At 42.5% G+C, this 21,704-nt stretch overlaps 1 protein-coding gene across 1 annotated transcript in view; it reads left to right on the top strand.

The window, feature by feature from the left end:
* Positions 1 to 1,381: 1,381 nt before the first annotated feature.
* The window catches only part of LOC110521771 (insulin-like growth factor-binding protein 3), a 62,825-nt gene continuing 42,502 nt past the window's right edge, over positions 1,382 to 21,704 (top strand). Inside the window, exon 1 of the mRNA XM_021599618.2 lies at positions 1,382 to 1,854. Within this exon, the coding sequence (XP_021455293.2) occupies positions 1,491 to 1,854 (364 nt within the window). The 5' untranslated portion in view covers positions 1,382 to 1,490. The remainder of the gene's footprint in view (positions 1,855 to 21,704) is intronic.

The raw sequence follows: 21,704 nt of genomic DNA, 5'->3' as shown, positions 1-21,704 counted from the left end.
GCGCTCTAGTGTGCCCAAAGTCGTTTTCCAGTGCTTTGCGCTCTAGTGTGCCCAAAGTCGTTTTCCAGTGCGTTGCGCTCTAGTGTGCCCAAAGTAGTTTTCCAGTGCTTTGTCTCCATTATTTCTTGATGTGCATCAGTTATATAGTATTAATACGTTTCATGGAAAAATGTTTGGAAATAGGTGTCTCCATAAGGACGATCTAAATAGCCTTCCTACAACTGGTAAAAAGTTGACACAACGTGCGAACGTGCTGCTCTCTCTCATCTCGCTCACTGACTCAGCCAATAACTGTAGTGCTCTCTCTTTCAATTCAATTCAATTTCAATTCAAGGGGCTTTATTGGCATGGGAAACATGTGTTAACATTGCCAAAGCAAGTGAGGTAGATAATATACCAAAGTGAAATAAACAATAAAAATGAACAGTAAACATTACACATACAGAAGTTTCAAAACAATAAAGACATTACAAATGTCATATTATATATATATACAGTGTTGTAACAATGGACAAATGGTTAAAGTACACAAGGGAAAATAAATAAGCATAAATGTGGGTTGTATTTACAATAGTGTTTGTTCTTCACTGGTTGCCCTTTTCTTGTGGCAACAGGTCACAAATCTTGCTGCTGTGATGGCACACTGTGGTTTGTTTTCGAATTCTTTGTGTGTAATCTGGGGAAAATATGTGTCTCTAATATGGTCATACATTGGGCAGGAGGTTAGGAAGTGCAGCTCAGTTTCCACCTCATTTTGTGGGCAGTGTGCACATAACCTGTCTTCTCTTGAGAGCCATGTCTGCCTACTGCGGCCTCTCAACTCTCTCTCTCTCTCTCTCTCTCTCTCTCTCTCTCTCTCTCTCTCTCTCTCTCTCTCTCTTTCTCTCTCTCTCTCTCTCGCTCTCTCTCTCTCTACTCCTCCTCCTCCTACTACTACTACTCACTCACTCACTCAGCAACAGCCTGTCTCACTCAGGAGCAGGTCACATGGAAATATATTTATTTTTAAGAGTAATGCATTGGCGGCCCACCGTGCAACTTAGAAATAGCCCGAAAGCCCACAACCCATGGAAAATGTTTATTGACTCAAATGTCCTTCACTTGTGCTGAAATGTAGGTAAGGTGACAGACATTCCTAACACTGATCTGAATAAAAGGCATGGAAAGTCACATCAATTTCTAATGACTAAATGCACTCTAAGCAGGACAGACAATGTGTAAATAAACACATAAATAAACACTTAGGAGTTATAGGTTACATGAGCCTGTGTGTCGATGTCCGTGGTACCTCGAGATCCGGGCTCTCCGTTTACATTATTCATACGAAGGGTGTGACTTGTTGGCTGTTTTTTTCAGCCTGTATAAAACAACAAGTTCACGTAAAATAAAATAGATGGAGAAGGCTATCCGGCACTCTTTGACACGGAGAGTCCCCGTAAGCCTAGTTGACAACTCGCCTACTGTCCCTTTGTGACCAGCTTTTCGGCAGAATGCCCGGTCTATGCTTGTTTTGTCTCACTGCCGTGCTCGCTGCATTCACACGGTTCGCGGAGACCGTGGGGACGGTGGTCCGATGCGAGCCGTGTGACACCGTGGCTCTCATGCAGTGCAAGCCTCTGGCAAAAGACTGCGCCGACAGGGTAAGGGAGCCTGGCTGTGGGTGTTGTCTGACGTGCGCCCTTGCGGTGGGTCAGGCGTGTGGAGTGTACACCGGGCGCTGTGGCTCCGGGCTGACTTGTCAGCACCAACCCGGGGAGACCCGACCACTGCAAGCCCTGCTAGAGGGACGGGGAGCGTGCTCCAGCGTCGCGTCCAAAACACTCAGCCCCATTCTGCTCCCCACAGAGAAACAAGGTAAGTAAGAACGGTGCGTTCTATGTGTCTCTCTTTCTGTGAAGGGACTGAGCTGGGTGCCCGGGTAGGTGTGTTTCTATTAGAGAACCCTTACTGTATCCCTGTAGGACTATAGCCTGCAGTTTGGTGTTGGTGCGTATTGCAGGGCACTTCTTTCTATCAACATTAGCGCACTTAAGTTACATGACCTATTAACTCATGGCAATCGGTAGTATCTAGGTACTCAGCGGACTGTGACTGCCTTGTGACCCGCTTTCCATGAGTGCTGTGCAGTAGCCCTGCACACCCCTCTGTCAGGTTCGGGTGACTGTTGCAAATTGCAACGCATGGTTCAATTAATTCAATACCAAGAAGGTGTTATTAATAGTCTGTTTACTTAGTCTAAATTTGTAAGTAGACCGCTTAACTACAACATTCTCGGTAATGGTAACATCCTCTTTTTACTTGCTATGACTGTGGTATATTATTGTTTTCCTTAGTTTAATACACTGACTGTAAGTCGCTCTGGATACAAGTGTCTGCTAAATGATCAAAATGTAAATGTAAAAATGAACACTTGTAAAACACACTACTGGTTATTATTCTAATGACCTTAGTCCCCAAACAAGGGCACATTTGATCAGAATACAAACAGTTTGAGGGCGGAGCTCACTGGAATAATACCCAGCAGTGTGCTTTGCAAGTTTTCCTTAGACAGTTACATTTTAATAATTTAGCAGATGCTCTTGTCCAGAGCATAGTCAGTGCATTCAGCTGTGGTTGATTTAAAAAACACAGTCATAGCAAGTAGTAGCTGTCTAAGTATCTGTAACCGTTACAGGGAATGATGTTGTAGTTAACCATACATTGGTCTTCATAATACCTCTTGTTATTAGTAAAATACCTTTTGAATGTAATTATGTAATGAGTTAGTTAGTGTAAAGTATGTCACTGTAATGTTGATGGTGACTTGCTGCCAGCTTCTTTGAGGTTACTGGAAAATGCAGTGCAATGACGCAGAACAATACTTTCACTTTAGCTGTATGTTTTGTGTGGAGGTAAATGTTGCTGACAGCGTGCTGGTGTGTTACAGTATGTTTGTTTAATTAGATGGGATTAGTGCAAGCAGGTTGGCTGCTAGGTATTTGTATATAGTGCCGTCGGAAAGTATTCAGACTCCTTTACTTTTTCCACATTTTCTTACATTACAGCCTCAAAATTGAGCTCGGGTGCATCCTGTTTCCATTGATCATCCTTGAGATGTTTCTACAACTTGATTGGAGTCTGCCTGTGGTAAATTCAATTGATTGGACATGATTTGGAACGGCTCACACCTGTCTATATAAGGTCCCCACAGTTGACAGATCAGAAACAAAGCCATGAGGTTGAAGGAATTGTCTGTAGGGCTCCGAGACAGGATTGTGTCGAGGCACAGATCTGGGGAAAGGTACAAACAACTGTCTGCAGCATTGAAGGTCCCCAAGAACACAGTGGCCTCCATCATTCTTAAATAGATTAAGTTTGGAACCCCCAAGACTCTTCCTAGAGCAGGCCGCCCGGCCAAACTGAGCAATCGGGGGAGAAGGGCCTTGGTCAGGGAGTTGACCAATAACCCTATGTTCACTCTGACAGAATTCTAGAGTTCCTCTGTGGAGATGGGAGAAGCTTCCAGAAGGACAACCATCTCTGCAGCTCTCCACCAATCAGGACTTTATGGTAGAGTGGAAAAACGGAAGCCACTCCTCAGTAAAAGGCACATGACAGCCCACTTGGAGTTGCCCAAAAGGCATCTAAAGACCTCTCAGACCATGAGAAACAAGATTCTCTGGCCTGATGAAACCAAGATTCAACTCTTTGGCCTGAATGCCAAGCGTCACATCCGGAGGAAACCGGGCACCATCAAATCAAAGTTTATTTGTCACGTCCAACGAATACAACAGGTACAACCTTACAGAATACAACCTTACAGTGAAATACTTACTTACAGGCTCTAACCAACAGTGCAATTTTTAAGTAAAAAAAGGTATTAGGTGAACAATAGATAAGTAAAGAAATAAAAACAACATTAAAAAAGACTGTGTCGGGCTGATTGAGGTAGTACATGTAGATATGGTTAAAGTGACTACGCGTATATGATCAACAGAGAGTAGCAGTAGCGTAAAGAGGGGTTGGGTGGTGGGACACAATGCAGATAGTCCGGGTAGCCAATGTGCGGGGGCACCGGTTAGTCGGGCTAATTGAGGTAGTATGTACATTAATGTATAGTTAAAGTGACTATGCATATATGATAAAAAGAGAGTAGCAACAGCCAGGACAATGCAAGAGTGGCTTTGGGACAAGTCTCTGAATGTCCATGAGAGGCCCAGCCAGAGCCCAGACTTGAACCCGATCTAACATCTCTGGAGAGACCTGAAAATAGCTGTGCAGCAACGCTCCCTATCCAACCTGACAGAGCTTGAGAGGATCTGCAAAGAATGGGAGGAAGTCCCCAAATACAGGTGTGCCAAGCTTGTAGCGTCAATAAGACTCAATCCTGTCATCGCTGCCAAAGGTGCTTCAACAAAGTACTGCCTAAAGGGTCTGAATACTTATCATCGTCATGATCACTGTCGTGACGGGGGAGTAGAGGATGGGACTTAGCACAACCCATGTGGGGCCCCCGTGTTAAGGGTCAGCGTGACGGAGGTAATATTTCCTACCCTCACCACCTGGGGTCGGCCCTTAAGGAAGTCCAGGATCCAGTTGCAAAGGGAGTTGTTCAGTCCCAGGATCCAAAGCTTGGTGAGGAACTTGGAGGGGACAATGGTGTTGAACGCTGATCTGTAGTCAATGAATAGCATTCTCACATAGGTATTCCTTTTATCTATCTGAGTGAGGGCAGTGTAGAGTGCAGTTGAGATTGCGTCGCCCTCGGATCTGTTTGGGCGGTATGCAGATTGGAGTGGGTCTTGGGTAGGGTCTCCAGCAGGTCGATTGCGAGCTACTGGTAGCTCGCAGACCACCTATGAGTAGCTCGCCAAACAATTCTGAAAGTAGGCCCACATGCAATTTTCATGTGTTCCACCACAAACTGTCATAAACAAAGCTCACAAGTATAACACATCGCAAGCTCCCAGCTACTACAGTTGAAGTCGGAAGTTTACATATACCTTAGCCAAATACATTTAAACTCAGTTCTTCACAAGTCCTGACATTTAATCCTAATAAATATTCCCTGTCTTAGGTCAGTTAGGATCACTACTTTATTTTATATGAAATGTAAAGAAATAATATAATATGAAATGTCAGAATAATAGTAGAGAGAATGATTTATTTCAGCTTTTATTTCTTTCATCACATTCCCAGTGGGTCAGAAGTTTACATACACTCAATTGGTATTTGTTAGCATTGCCTTTAAATTGTTTAACTTGGGTCAAACACGTTGGGTAGCCTTCCACAAGCTTCACACAATAAGTTGGGTGAATTTTGCCCCATTTCTCCTGACAAGGCTGGTGTAACTGGGTCAGGTTTATAGGCCTCCTTGCTTGCTCATGCTTTTTCAGTTCTGCCCACACATTCTATGGGATTGAGGTCAGGGCTTTGTGATGGCCACTCCAATACATTGACTTTGTTGTCCTTAAGCCATTTTGCACAACTTTGGAAGTATCCTTGGGGTCATTGTCCATTTGGAAGACCCATTTGTGACCAAGCTTTAACTTCCTGATTGATGTCTTGAGATGTTGCTTCAATAAATCCACATCATTTTCCTTCCTTCAATGCCATCTATTTTGTGAAGTGCACCAGTCCCTCCTGCAGCAAAGCACCCCCACAACATGATGCTGCCACCCCCATGCCTCACGGTTGGGATGGTGTTCTTCGGCTTGCAAGCCTCCCCATTTTTCCTCCAAACATAACGATGGTCATTATGGCCAAAAATGTATATTTTTGTTTCATCAGACCAGAGGTCATTTTTCCAAAAAATACGATATTTGTCCACATGTGCAGTTGCAACCCGTAGTCTGGCTTTTCTATGGCGGTTTTGGAGCAGTGGCTTCTTCCTTGCTGAGTTGCCTTTCAGGTTATGTCGATATAGGACTTGTTTTACTGTGGATATAGATATTGTTGTACCTGTTTCCTCCAGCATCTTCATAAGGTCCTTTTCTATTGTTCTGGGATTGATTTGCACTTTTCGCAAGAAATTACGTTTATCTCTAGGAGAGAGAACGCGTATCCTTCCTGAGCAGTATGACGGCTGCGTGGTCCCATGGTGTTTATACTTGCGTACTATTGTTTGCACAGATGAACGTGGTACCTTCAAGATTCGGAAATTGCTCCCAAAGATGAACCAGACTTGTGGAGGTCTACAATTGTTTTTCTGAGGTCTTGGCTGATTTCTTTTGATTTTCCCATGATGTCAAGCAAAGACGCGCTGAGCTTGAAGGTAGGCCTTGAAATCCATCCAATTGACTCATAGTATGTAAAGTACAGTGCCTTGCGAAAGTATTCGGCCCCCTTGAACTTTGCGACCTTTTGCCACATTTCAGGCTTCAAACATAAAGATATAAAACTGTATTTTTTTGTGAAGAATCAACAACAAGTGGGACACAATCGTGAAGTGGAACGACATTTATTGGATATTTCAAACTTTTTTAACAAATCAAAAACTGAAAAATTGGGCGTGCAAAATGATTCAGCCCCTTTACTTTCAGTGCAGCAAACTCTCTCCAGAAGTTCAGTGAGGATCTCTGAATGATCCAATGTTGACCTAAATGACTAATGATGATAAATACAATCCACCTGTGTGTAATCAAGTCTCCGTATAAATGCACCTGCACTGTGATAGTCTCAGAGGTCCGTTAAAAGCGCAGAGAGCATCATGAAGAACAAGGAACACACCAGGCAGGTCCGAGATACTGTTGTGAAGAAGTTTAAAGCCGGATTTGGATACAAAAAGATTTCCCAAGCTTTAAACATCCCAAGGAGCACTGTGCAAGCGATAATATTGAAATGGAAGGAGTATCAGACCACTGCAAATCTACCAAGACCTGGCCGTCCCTCTAAACTTTCAGCTCATACAAGGAGAAGACTGATCAGAGATGCAGCCAAGAGGCCCATGATCACTCTGGATGAACTGCAGAGATCTACAGCTGAGGTGGGAGACTCTGTCCATAGGACAACAATCAGTCGTATATTGCACAAATCTGGCCTTTATGGGAGAGTGACAAGAAGAAAGCCATTTCTTAAAGATATCCATAAAAAGTGTTGTTTAAAGTTTGCCACAAGCCACCTGGGAGACACACCAAACATGTGGAAGAAGGTGCTCTGGTCAGGTGAAACCAAAATGTAACTTTTTGGCAACAATGCAAAACGTTATGTTTGGCGTAAAAGCAACACAGCTCATCACCCTGAACACACCATCCCCACTGTCAAACATGGTGGTGGCAGCATCATGGTTTGGGCCTGCTTTTCTTCAGCAGGGACAGGGAAGATGGTTAAAATTGATGGGAAGATGGATGGAGCCAAATACAGGACCATTCTGGAAGAAAACCTGATGGAGTCTGCAAAAGACCTGAGACTGGGACGGAGATTTGTCTTCCAACAAGACAATGATCCAAAACATAAAGCAAAATCTACAATGGAATGGTTCAAAAATAAACATATCCAGGTGTTAGAATGGCCAAGTTAAAGTCCAGACCTGAATCCAATCGAGAATCTGTGGAAAGAACTGAAAACTGCTGTTCACAAATGCTCTCCATCCAACCTCACTGAGCTCGAGCTGTTTTGCAAGGAGGAATGGGAAAACATTTCAGTCTCTCGATGTGCAAAACTGATAGAGACATACCCCAAGCGACTTACAGCTGTAATCGCAGCAAAAGGTGGCGCTACAAAGTATTAACTTAAGGGGGCTGAATAATTTTGCACGCCCAATTATTCAGTTTTTGATTTGTTAAAAAAGTTTGAAATATCCAATAAATGTCGTTCCACTTCATGATTGTGTCCCACTTGTTGTTGATTCTTCACAAAAAAATACAGTTTTATATCTTTATGTTTGAAGCCTGAAATGTGTCAAAAGGTCACGAAGTTCAAGGGGGCCGAATACTTTCGCAAGGCACTGTATGTAAAGTATGTAAATCAGAAGCTTCTAAAGCCATGACATCATTATCTGGCATTTTCCAAGCTGTTTAATGGCACATTCAACTTAGTGTATGTAAACTTCTGATCCACTGGAATTGTGATACAGTGAATTATAAGTGAAATAATCTGTCTGTAAATGATTGTTGGAAAAATGACTTGTGTCATGCACAAAGTAGATGTCCTAACCGACTTATCAAAACTGTAGTTCACATACTCCACACAACAAGAAATGTGTGGAGTGGTTGAACATTTTTATATTGTTACTACTGCTTTTTTAGCTCCAGACATAAATTATCTGCAGATAATTTATAAAAACATTCTCTGAAGATGGTAATTTCTCACTGCAGGAACAATATAGTGAGGAGAGAGCCTCATTCTGGTCCATGCAACATTTTTTCAGTGTGTTACATTTTGTCATTATTCTTTTTGCAGGCCATCTAATATTTTGGTCAGGTTAAAATGTATTTGAACTCACATTTGACTTAGGCTTTAAATTAGATTTTAGTTCAATTTCTAAGCATTACTGAATGAAGACCCCACTCACAGAAAAGACTCGGAATGCCCATCACTAGCAGTTGATCACTAGCACATTAGAGGCTGCTGCCTATATGCATAGACTTAAAATCACTGGCCACTTTAATAATGTTTACATATTTTGCATTACTCATCTCATATGTATATACTGTATTCTACTATATTCTACTGTATCTTAGTCTATGCCGCTCTGACATTGCTCGTCCATATATTTAGATATTCTTAACTCCATTCCTTTACTTATGGTTGTGTGTATTGGGTATATGTTATTAGATATTACTTGTTAGATATTACTGCGCTATCGGAGCTAGAAACACAAGCATTTCGCTACACACGAAATAACATCTGCTAAACACGTGTATGTGACCAATAAAATGTGATTTGATTCGTAATTTAGGTAAATATAAAACATAATCTGGGGAGAAAAATCCCAGATTTTATAGGGCCCCCTTAGAGTTTTTATGAACCATTATTTTAACAGGTATATTGACAGAAGACACAGTGCACTACATTATCTTGTACCTGGAGAAGAGTTGCAGGTGAACGGAGAAGAGAAGAATGTGCCTATTCGATAGCTAGGAAAAGATTAGTAGCTTGTGACATGTTTCATTTTTAAAAGTAGCTGTCATGTAAGAAAAGGTTGGAGACCCCTCGTCTAGGGTGTCTAGAATGATGGAGTTGATGTGTGCCATAACCAGCCTTTCAAAGCACTTCACAGATGTGAGTGCTACAGGGCGGTAGTTATTGTGGCATAAAAAGTTATTCTTAATGATGCGGTGTGAACCGGGGAGGGACGACGGGTGCGCACGGTTATTAGCAGCAGAACAAGGCGGTAGGAACCAGGGAGGGTGGGAACCCATGCAGAAGGCTTAGGGGCCTTATAGTAGCTGACGCACACATACTAATATAGACTTGGCACACATATCACATCCATGTGAACCAATACTTTCTCCACCTTGCATTATCATGAGGAAAAGGGTATATTTGCCTAGTTAAAAAAAGGTGAAATAAAATACAAGGATGGATCCCAAATGGCACCCTATTCCCTATACAGTGCACCTTGGTCAAAAGTACTGCACTATCTAGGGAATAGGGTGTCATTTGGAATACAAATTAGTCATAACATTAGTCATAATGTAACAAACTCAGAGCAGGGAGACAGTGGGTTTGTCTGTTGACTGCTAGCTATAGCCCATTGTCCATGACCATAACAATTATGGCCCAAACTGACCCTAGAACAGCCTCTAGGCCACCATACCTGTCTCTATCTTCCTGTTGTGCTCTATGTTTATCATGGTTGAGATGGGTAAAGTGTTAAGGTGTGACTGGAAATGGGTCCCAAATGGGTCCCTTATTCCATATAAAGTGCTTTACTCTGGTCAAAAGTAGTACACTATTTGGGAAATAGGATACCATCAGGGAAGCATTGGCTGCATTTAAACAGGCAGCCCAATTCTGATACTTTTGACCAATCAGATCAGCTCTGAAAAAGATCTGATGTGAAAAGATCTGATGTCATTGGCCAAAAGACCAATAAGTGAGAATAAGATCAGAATTGGGCAGCCTGTCTTTTATATATATATATACACTGCTCAAAAAAATAAAGGGAACACTAAAATAACACATCCTAGATCTGAATGAATGAAATATTCTCATTAAATACTTTTTTCTTTCCATAGTTTAATGTGCTGACAACAAAATCACACAAAAATTATCAATGGAAATCAAATGTATCAACCCACGGAGGTCTGGATTTGGAGTCACACTCAGAATTAAAGTGGAAAACCACACTACAGGCTGATCCAACTTTGATGTAATGTCCTTAAAACAAGTCAAAATGAGGCTCAGTAGTGTGTGTGGCCTCCACGTGCCTGTATGACCTCCCTACAACGCCTGGGCATGCTCCTGATGAGATGGCGGATGGTCTCCTGAGGGATCTCCTCCCAGACCTGGACTAAAGCATCCGCCAACTCCTGGACAGTCTGTGGTGCAATGTGGCGTTGGTGGATGGAGCGAGACATGATGTCCCAGATGTGCTCAATTGGATTCAGGTCTGGGGAACGGTCAGGCCAGTCCATAGCCTTCCTCTTGCAGGAACTGCTGACACACTCCAGCCACATGAGGTCTAGCATTGTCTTGCATTAGGAGGAACCCAGGGCCAACCGCACCAGCATATGGTCTCACAAGGGGTCTGAGGATCTCATCTCGGGACCTAATGGCAATCAGGCTACCTCTGGCGAGCACATGGAGGGCTGTGCGGCCCCCCAAAGAAATGCCACCCCACACCATGACTGACCCACCGCCAAACCGGTCATGCTGGAGGATGTTGCAGGCAGAAGAACGTTCTCCACGGCGTCTCCAGACTCTGTCACGTCTGTCACATGTGCTCAGTGTGAACCTGCTTTCATCTGTGAAGAGCACAGGGCGCCAGTGGCGAATTTGCCAATCTTGGTGTTCTCTGGCAAATGCCAAACGTCCTGCACGGTGTTGTGTCCCACCTGTGGACGTCGGGCCCTCATACCACCCTCATAGAGTCTGTTTCTGATCGTTTGAGCAGACACATGCACATTTGTGGCCTGCTGGAGGTCATTTTGCAGGGCTCTGGCAGTGCTCCTCCTGCTCCTCCTTGCACAAAGGCGGCGGTAGCGGTCCTGCTGCTGGGTTGTTGCCCTCCTACGGCCTCCTTCACGTCTCCTGATGTACTGGCCTGTCTCCTGGTAGCGCCTCCATGCTCTGGACACTACGCTGACAGACACAGCAAACCTTCTTGCCACAGCTCGCATTGATGTGCCATCCTGGATGAGCTGCACTACCTGAGACACTTGTGTGGGTTGTAGACTCCGTCTCATGCTACCACTAGAGTGAAAGCACTGCCAGCATTCAAAAGTGACCAAAACATCAGCCAGGAAGCATAGGAACTGAGAAGTGGTCTGTGGTCACCACCTGCAGAACCACTCCTTTATTGGGGGTGTCTTGCTGATTGCCTATAATCCCACCTGTTGCCTATTCCATTTGCACAACAGCATGTGAAATTGATTGTCAATCAGTGTTGCTTCCTAAGTGGACAGTTTGATTTCACAGAAGTGTGATTGACTTGGAGTTACATTGTGTTGTTTAAGTGCTCCCTTTATTTTTTTGAGCAGTGTATATATTATATATATATTGTACCTTTATATAACTAGGCAAGTCAGTTAAGAACAAATTGTTATTTACAATGATGGCCTACCAAAAGGCAAAAGAACCTCCTGCGGGGACGGGGGCTGGGATTAAATATACAAATAAATTCAATAAAAATATAGTACACACATCACGACAAGAGAGACAACACAACACTACATAAAGAGAGACCTAAGACAACAACATAGCATGGCAGCAACACATGACAACAACATGGTAGCAACATAACATGGCAGCAGCACAACATGGTAGCAGCACAAAACAGGGTACAAACATTATTGGGCACAGAGAACAGCAGAAAGGGCAAGAAGGTAGAGACAACAAAACATCATTCAGTGCAGCTACAACTGTCAGTATGAGTGTCTTTGAATGAAAAGATTAAGATAAAACTGTCCAGTTTGAGTGTTTGTTGCAGCTCATTCCAGTCGCTAGCTGCAGCTGCAGTGGAAATCTCTTATGGGGGGAGTGAGGCCTAAGAGGGTTTTATAAATAAGCATCAACCAGTGGCTCTTGTGACAGGTATACAAAGAGTATAGAGTGCAGTGATGTGTCCTATAAGGAGCATTGGTGGCAAATCTGATAGCCGAATGGTAAAGAACATCTTGCCGCTCGAGAGCACCCTGACCTGCCGATCTATAAATTACGTCTCGATAATCTAGCATAGGCAGGATGGTCATCTGAATCAGGGTTCGTTTGGCAGCTGGGGTGAAAGAGGAGTAAGTACGAGCCATTATGTGTTACTGCATGTGAAGGTTACAGTTTCAGATCATTCTATAGCCAAAATGATAATGTAAAGGCAGCCATGATTGGGATCTCTTCCTCTGAGGGGTAGTGTTCAGGTGTGTTTGCTGACAGGCAATATAGATTAAATGCCTGTTGAATAGAGGTATATACCCATACTGTATGCTAGAATCCCAAATGGCACCCTATTCTATATACAGTACACTACTTTGACCAGAGCACACAGAACTGAAATACAATAGAATGTCATTTGGGACAGGGATTATGACTCTCTCTCTCTCTCTCTCTCTCTCTCTCTCTCTCTCTCTCTCTCTCTCTCTCTCTCTCTCTCTCTCTCTCTCTCTCTCTCTGCTGTTTATCCCACTGCCATTGGAAAAACAAATTGCGTAAGATATTATACAGAAAAAAATTGCATTGCAAATAAATTGTGATGTTCTTCATAAATCCAAAAATAGACTGGTCTCTCCCCTTGGATTCTTTACACTTTTTTCAGTTTTTTTTAAGGAGTTAGTCAAAGCGATTTGCCTTATTTCTGGGTGAAGGTGACGGACAGAGCATCTATATCTATTCTATTTTTATGTTGTTGTCGCCATGGCGCTATTAACAGTTACGTTGATGTGGGAAACAATTTGACCCATGTGGGAGCGTGTGCTGCCGGGTTACCATGGTTACTAATTGATCATGTTGTCAGGAAAGGGTGGGGTGCCACCCGCCCATCCCTGTTCACGGCTCTGCAATACAAAATCTGGTTCTACTTAATCCTTACAACTTGTTTGTGTGTGCATGTGTGTGAATTTGTATACGTAACTGCTTGTGTGTGTGTGTGTGTGTGTGTGTTTGTGTGTGTGTGTGTGTGTGTGTGTGTGTGTGTGTGTGTGTGTGTGTGTGTGTGTGTGTGCGTGTGTGTGTGTGTGCCCTTTTGTGGTCGTGTGTGTATTTGAATACATGACTGCTTGTATGTGTGTTTGTTTGTTTGTTTGTGTTGTTGCATGCATGCGTACTGTATGTGTGTGCACGTAGTATGTGCAAGGTTGGGTAAGTGAATTTGTAAATGTAAGCTGTAACAGTTACTACACTTTTGGGTTATTTGGTAACCCAGCACTGGGTAAATATTGGACTGAAAACGCACTGGGTTATTTTGACCAAGCCAGTTGGGTTGGGTGAATAACCGAACATGTTGTGTTGTAATTTAACCATCAATTAGGTTATATTCACGTTCATGCTGGGTTGAACCAACAGCTGTGTCTTTTTTAATGTGGGTTATTTTCAGGAGATGTGGCTTATTGCGAGTGTGGCTTTCAGATAGTTCATTTTTTGCTGATAAGTTGCTACAATGCAAATATAAATGTGCAATAAATAGGTTTGCACATTACATGTTTTAATATAATATTAGTAACATTAGTATTTACGTATTGTAGTAATGTGGTAAGCATTCCAAATTTGGGATTTGCATAGGCTCATAAGGAACTACAGTTGTCTCATTAAAGCTACAAATATAGTCTGGACCTCAGTTCCACTGCATATTTTCAGTGTTCCCTTCTAATGAGGAACTGATTTAAATCTGGGTCACTAGATGGGTGCAATTAATTATCAGGTAGAACAGAAAACCAGCGGGCTCCAGATTTTATATGGTAAGAGTCGACTACCCCTGCTCTAGAGTCTTTCCATAGAGGGATCATATGTGTAGCCCAAACCGTTTGAACACTACAGATGGAAGTTGGCCGATCAGCGTTACTGAATTCAGATGAGTCCCTTGACGCTTGTCGGGGTCGTAGAGAAAAACTTCTGACATATACAGTACCAGTCAAACATTTGGACACACCTACTCATTCAAAGGTTTTTCTTTATTTGTACTATTTTCTACATTGTAGAATAATAACAAAGACATCAAAACTATGAAATAACACATATGGAATCATGTAGTAATCAAAAAAGTGTTAAACAAATAAAAACATGTTATATTTGAAGTTCTTCAAAGTAGCCACCCTTTGCCTTGATGACAGTTTTGCACACTTGGCTTTCTCTCAACCAGCTTCATGAGGTAGTTACCTGGAATGCATTTCAATTAAGAGGCGTGCCTTGTTAAAAATTAATTTGCTTTGAAACAATCAGTTCTGTTGTGACAAGGTAGAGGTGGTATACAAAAGATATACCAATTTGGCAAGAACAGCTCAAATAAGCAAAGAGAAACAACAGTCCATCATTACTTTAAGACATGAAGGTCAGTCAATGTGGAAAATTTCAAGAACAGTCGCAAAAGCCATCAAGCACTATGATGAAACTGGCTCTCATGAGGACTGCCACACTAATGAAAGACTCAGAATTACCTCTGCAGCAGAGGATAAGCTCATTAGAGTTACCAGCCTCAGAAATTGCAGCCCAAATAAATGCTTCACAGAGTTCAAGTAACAGACACATCTCAACATCAACTGTTCAGAGGAGACTGTGTGAATTGCTGCAAAGAAACCACTACTAAAGGACACCAATAATAAGAAGAGACTTGCTTGGGCCATGAAACACAAGCAATGGACATTAAACCGGTGGATATCTATCCTTTGGTCTGATGAGTCTAAATTTGAGATTTTCGGTTCCAGCCGCTGTGTCTTTGTGAGACGCAGAGTAGGTGAACGGATGATCTCCGTATGTGTGGTTCCCACCATGAAGCATGGAGGAGGAGGTGTGATGGTGTGGGGGTGCATTGTTGGTGACACTGTCTGTGATTTATTTAGAATTCAAGGCACACTTAACCAGCATGGCTACCACATCATCCCATCTGGTTTGCGCTTACTGGCACTATCATTTGTTTTTCAACAGGACAACGACCCAACACACCTCCAGGCTGTGTAAGGACTATAATACTTTTGGAAAAGCATTTCAGGTGAAGCGGGTTGAGAAAATGCCAAGAGTGTGCAAAGCTGTCATCATGGCCAAGGGTGGCTACTTTGAGGGATCTCAAATATTAACTATATTTTGATTTGTTAAAAAGTTTTTTGGTTACTACATGATTTCATATGTGCGATTTCATAGTTTTGATGTCTCCAGTATTATTCTACAATGCAGAAAATATAAAAAATAAAGAAAAACCCTTGAATGAGTACCTGTGTCCATACTTTTGACTGGTACTGTACGTGTTCCATTATTGGGTTATAACAGTTCATAGATCAAACCATATGGATGCTATAGACATTTTTTGTGAGAAGACTGATTTTTGGGATGCCTAATGGACTGACAGACACCGATAGTTGCGGAAGGCCGATATCAGTGAATGTGGTGGATTGAGACGCAGACCCTGGAAAAAACATATACTGTACAGTGGGGCAAAAAAGTATTTAGTCAGCCACCAATTGTGTAAGTTCTCCCACTTAAAAAGATGAGAGAGGCCTGTAATTTTCATCATAGGTACACTTCAACTATGACAGACAAAATGAGCATTTTTTTTCCAGAAAATGACATTGTAGGATTTTTTATGAATTTATTTGCAAATTATGGTGGAAAATATGTATTTGGTCAATAACAAAAGTTTATCTCAATACTTTGTTATATACCCTTTGTTGGCAATGACAGAGGTCAAACGTTTTCTGTAAGTCTTCAAAAGGTTTTCACACACTGTTGCTGGTATTTTGGCCCATTCCTCCATGCAGATCTCCTCTAGAGCAGTGATGTTTTGGGGCTGTTGCTGGGCAACACGGACTTTCAACTCCCTCCAAAGATTTTCTATGGGGTTGAGATCTGGAGACTGGCTAGGCCACTCCAGGACCTTGAAATGCTTCTTACGAAGCCACTCCTTCGTTGCCCGGGCGGTGTGTTTGGGATCATTGTCATGCTGAAAGACCCAGCCACGTTTCATCTTCAATGCCCTTGATGATGGAAGGAGGTTTTCACTCAAAAGCTCATGATACATGGCTCCATTCATTCTTTCCTTTACACGGATCAGTCGTCCTGGTCCCTTTGCAGAAAAACAGCCCCAAAAGCATGATGTTTCCACCCCCATGCTTCACAGTAGGTATGGTGTTCTTTGGATGCAACTCAGCATTCTTTGTCCTCCAAACACAACGAGTTGAGTTTTTACCAAAAAGTTACATTTTGGTTTCATCTGACCATATGACATTCTCCCAATCTTCTTCTGGATCGTCCAAATGCTCTCTAGCAAACTTCAGACAGGCCTGGACATGTACTGGCTTAAGCAGGGGGACACGTCTGGCACTGCAGGATTTGAGTCCCTGGCGGCATAGTGTGTTACTGATGGTAGGCTTTGTTACTTTGGTCCCAGCTCTCTGCACGTCATTCACTAGGTCCCCCCGTGTGGTTCTGGGATTTTGCTCACCGTTCTTGTGATCATTTTGACCCCACGGGGTGAGATCTTGCGTGGAGCCCCAGATCAAGGGAGATCATCAGTGGTCTTGTATGTCTTCCATTTCCAAATAATTGCTCCCACAGTTGATTTCTTCAAACCAAGCTGCTTACCTATTGCAGATTCAGTCTTCCCAGCCTGGTGCAGGTCTACAATTTTGTTTCTGGTGTCCTTTGATAGCTCTTTGGTCTTGGCCATAGTGGAGTTTGGAGTGTGACTGTTTGAGGTTGTGGACAGGTGTCTTTTATACTGATAACAAGTTCAAACAGGTGCCATTAATACAGGTAACGAGTGGAGGACAGAGGAGCCTCTTAAAGAAGAAGTTACAGGTCTGTGAGAGACAGAAATCTTGCTTGTTTGTAGGTTACCAAATACTTATTTTCCATCATAATTTGCAAATTCATAAAAAATCCTACAATGTGATTTTCTGGATTTTTTTTCTAATTTTGTCTGTCATAGTTGAAGTTTACCTATGATGAAAATTACAGGCTTCTCTCATCTTTTTAAGTGGGAGAACTTGCACAATTGGTGGCTGACTACAGTGCCTTGCGAAAGTATTCGGCCCCCTTGAACTTTGCGACCTTTTGCCACATTTCAGGCTTCAAACATAAAGATATAAAACTGTATTTTTTTGTGAAGAATCAACAACAAGTGGGACACAATCATGAAGTGGAACGACATTTATTGGATATTTCAAACTTTTTTAACAAATCAAAAACTGAAAAATTGGGCGTGCAAAATTATTCAGCCCCTTTACTTTCAGTGCAGCAAACTCTCTCCAGAAGTTCAGTGAGGATCTCTGAATGATCCAATGTTGACCTAAATGACTAATGATGATAAATACAATCCACCTGTGTGTAATCAAGTCTCCGTATAAATGCACCTGCACTGTGATAGTCTCAGAGGTCCGTTAAAAGCGCAGAGAGCATCATGAAGAACAAGGCACACACCAGGCAGGTCCGAGATACTGTTGTGAAGAAGTTTAAAGCCGGATTTGGATACAAAAAGATTTCTCAAGCTTTAAACATCCCAAGGAGCACTGTGCAAGCGATAATATTGAAATGGAAGGAGTATCAGACCACTGCAAATCTACCAAGACCTGGCCGTCCCTCTAAACTTTCAGCTCATACAAGGAGAAGACTGATCAGAGATGCAGCCAAGAGGCCCATGATCACTCTGGATGAACTGCAGAGATCTACAGCTGAGGTGGGAGACTCTGTCCATAGGACAACAATCAGTCGTATATTGCACAAATCTGGCCTTTATGGAAGAGTGGCAAGAAGAAAGCCATTTCTTAAAGATATCCATAAAAAGTGTTGTTTAAAGTTTGCCACAAGCCACCTGGGAGACACACCAAACATGTGGAAGAAGGTGCTCTGGTCAGATGAAACCAAAATTGAACTTTTTGGCAACAATGCAAAACGTTATGTTTGGCGTAAAAGCAACACAGCTCATCACCCTGAACACACCATCTCCACTGTCAAACATGGTGGTGGCAGCATCATGGTTTGGGCCTGCTTTTCTTCAGCAGGGACAGGGAAGATGGTTAAAATTGATGGGAAGATGGATGGAGCCAAATACAGGACCATTCTGGAAGAAAACCTGATGGAGTCTGCAAAAGACCTGAGACTGGGACAGAGATTTGTCTTCCAACAAGACAATGATCCAAAACATAAAGCAAAATCTACAATGGAATGGTTCAAAAATAAACATATCCAGGTGTTAGAATGGCCAAGTCAAAGTCCAGACCTGAATCCAATCGAGAACCTGTGGAAAGAACTGAAAACTGCTGTTCACAAATGCTCTCCATCCAACCTCACTGAGCTCGAGCTGTTTTGCAAGGAGGAATGGGAAAAAACGTCAGTCTCTCGATGTGCAAAACTGATAGAGACATACCCCAAGCGACTTACAGCTGTAATCGCAGCAAAAGGTGGCGCTACAAAGTATTAACTTAAGGGGGCTGAATAATTTTGCACGCCCAATTTTTCAGTTTTTGAATTTGTTAAAATAGTTTGAAATATCCAATAAATGTCGTTCCACTTCATGATTGTGTCCCACTTGTTGTTGATTCTTCACAAAAAAATACAGTTTTACATCTTTATGTTTGAGGCCTGAAATGTGGCAAAAGGTTTCGCAAGGCACTGTAAATACTTTTTTGCCCCACTGTATCTAGCTGTATCTAACAGGAATATTTTTATCAAACAAATATACAATGCTAATTACATTTCTCGCAGGGATGTGGAAATTGGCTCAAGATGATTAACATGTGATAACAATTCAACAGAACAGATTAACAAGAAGGATGTTTACTCTCACAAGTGGCCAAAATAACTATCTGAAAGCCTCTCCCCTAAGTGACGCTTCCAGTCTGATGATCGAGGTCTTGTTTCCCAGTTGCGATGTAACTTATACATTACAATGATCGCACCAGATGCATCGTTATTTAAGAGCCAACTTTTTAAGTGTTTCCCAAATGATCATGTAGAGAGAATGTTCCCTAAGTGAGTAATTTGACCATATGTCGATATGGATAGGGTTGAAAAAAAAGCAGTGCTGCTCTCAGATCAGCTTTCTCCATTCAAATCTTACCTTAACATTAGAATTTTTCCACAATACTGACGACAGATCAGCTCCGAGAGAAATATTACTACCTATGGCTGCAAATAGGCTATTGGGTCGGCTTATTATGCTTACCCAATAATAATGCACTAAATCAAAGATTGGGCACATCATTGCACACATGTTGTCACACATCATGAACCACAATAAGGCAAAAATGACAGATAGAAGCCTAGTCGCAAAATATAACTCAATGGATTGAACATGAAATTAATTTCAATATGATTGAAATAGCCTATATAGACCCATGTAGCCTATGTTTCTTTTAAAGACATTCTCTGGTACTTTGGAGACTAGTAAGTCTTTTTTAAACCTACCTTTTTGGTCTGGATGTGTCAATGTGTAGTTCATACATGCACATGAGAAGAATTACTGTTTTACCTCAATTAGCCACAAAATCCCTAGTTTGAAAGCGACTGTTTCTGTAAGCCATGCGTGCCATTTTCCCTACATTTACATCGAAAGGACAGCAGTGGAGAAGGTGGAAAGTGTTATGTTCCTTGGCGTACACTTCACAGACAAGCTGCAATGGTCCAACCACACAGAGTGTGGTGAAGAAGGCGCAACAGCGTCTCTTCAACCTCAGGAGGCTGAAGAAATTTGCAGATTCACTCAAAACCCTGACAAACCTTTACATGTGCACAATCGAAAGCATCCTGTCGGGCTGTATCACAGCCTGGTAAGGCAACTGCACCGGCCTCAACCGCAAAGCTTTCCAGAGGGTGGTGCGGTCTGCACAACACATCACTGGGGGCAAGCTACCTGCCCTCCATAACACCTACAGCACCTGATGTAACAGGAAAGCCAAAAAGATCATCAAGGACAACAACCACCCGAGCCAGTGCCTGTTCACACCGCTATCATCCAGATGGCGAGGTCAGTACAGGTGCATCAAAGCTGGGACGGAGAGACTGAAAAACAGCTTCTATCTCAAAGCCATCAGACTGCTAAACAGCAATCACTAACTCAGAGATGATGCTGCCCACATAGAGACCCAATCACTGGCCACTAAAAAATGGATCACAGTCACTTTATAGAATGCCAATTTAAATAAATGTCACTTTAATAATGTTTACATATCTTATATTACTCATATCATCTGTACAGTTGAAGTCGGAAGTTTACATTCACTTAGGTTGGAGTCATTAAAACTTGTTTGTCAATCACTCCACAAGTTTATTGTTTTTCTACCTTCAAACGCAGTGCCTCTTTTCATGGAAAAATCTAAAGAAATCAGCCAAGACCTCAGAAATATTTTTGTAGAGCTCCACAAGTCTGGTTCATCCTTGGGAGCAATTTCCAAATGCCTGAAGGTATCACGTTCATCTGTACAAACAATAGTACGCAAGTATAAACACCATGGGACCACGCAGCCGTCATACCGCTCAACAAGGAGACGCGTTCCGTCTCCTAGAGATGAATGTACTTTGGTGGGAAAAGTGCAAATCAATCCCAGAATAACAGTGAAGGACCTTATGAAGATGCTGGAGGAAACAGGTACAAAAATATCTATATCCACAGTAAAACGAGTCCTATATCGACATAACCTGAAAGGCTGCTCAGCAAGGAAGAAGCCACTGCTCCAAAATCGCCATAGAAAAGCCAGGCTACTATTTGCAGCTGCACATGGGGACAAAGATCGTACTTTTGGTCTGATGAAACAAAGATAGAACTGTTTGGCCATAATTACCATTGTTAAGTTTGGAGGAAAAAGGGGGAGGATTGCAAGCCGAAGAACACCATCCCAACCGTGAAGCACAGGGGTGGCAGCATCATGTTGTGGAGGTGCTTTGCTGCAGGAGGAAGTGGTGCACTTTACAAAATAGATGGCATCATGAGGGAAGGAAAATGACATGGACATATTGAAGCAACATCTCATGACATCAGTCAGGAAGTTAAAGCTTGGTCGCAAATGGGTCTTCCAAATAGACAATGACCCCAAGAAAATGGGAAAGCGCAGTGTGGAGTGCAATAGACATTGCATCATTTGTGGCTCTGTTGGGGCGGTATGTAAATTGACGTGGGTCTAGGGTTCCTGGGATAAAGGTGTTGATGTGAGCAATGACCAGCCTTTAAAAGCACTTCATGGCTGCAGACGTGAGAGCTTCAGGTTGGTAGTCAATTAGGCAGGTAACGTTGGTGTTCTTGGGCACAGGGACCATGGTGGTCTGCTTGAAACATGTTGTTATAACAGACTCGCTCATGGAAAATGGTTGAAAATGTCAGTTGACAGGTTGAAAATGTCAGTGAAGACACTTGCCAGTTGGTCAGCGCATGCTCGGAGAACACGTCCAGGTAATTCGTCTGGCCGGATTACCTGGTAATCCATCGGCTA

This window comes from Oncorhynchus mykiss, chromosome 30, assembly GCF_013265735.2.
Source record: "Oncorhynchus mykiss isolate Arlee chromosome 30, USDA_OmykA_1.1, whole genome shotgun sequence".
In the NCBI taxonomy this organism is placed as follows: domain Eukaryota; kingdom Metazoa; phylum Chordata; class Actinopteri; order Salmoniformes; family Salmonidae; genus Oncorhynchus; species Oncorhynchus mykiss.
The sequence above is the reverse complement of the archived record's forward strand: the minus strand, read 5'-3'. Positions and strand labels throughout refer to the sequence as shown.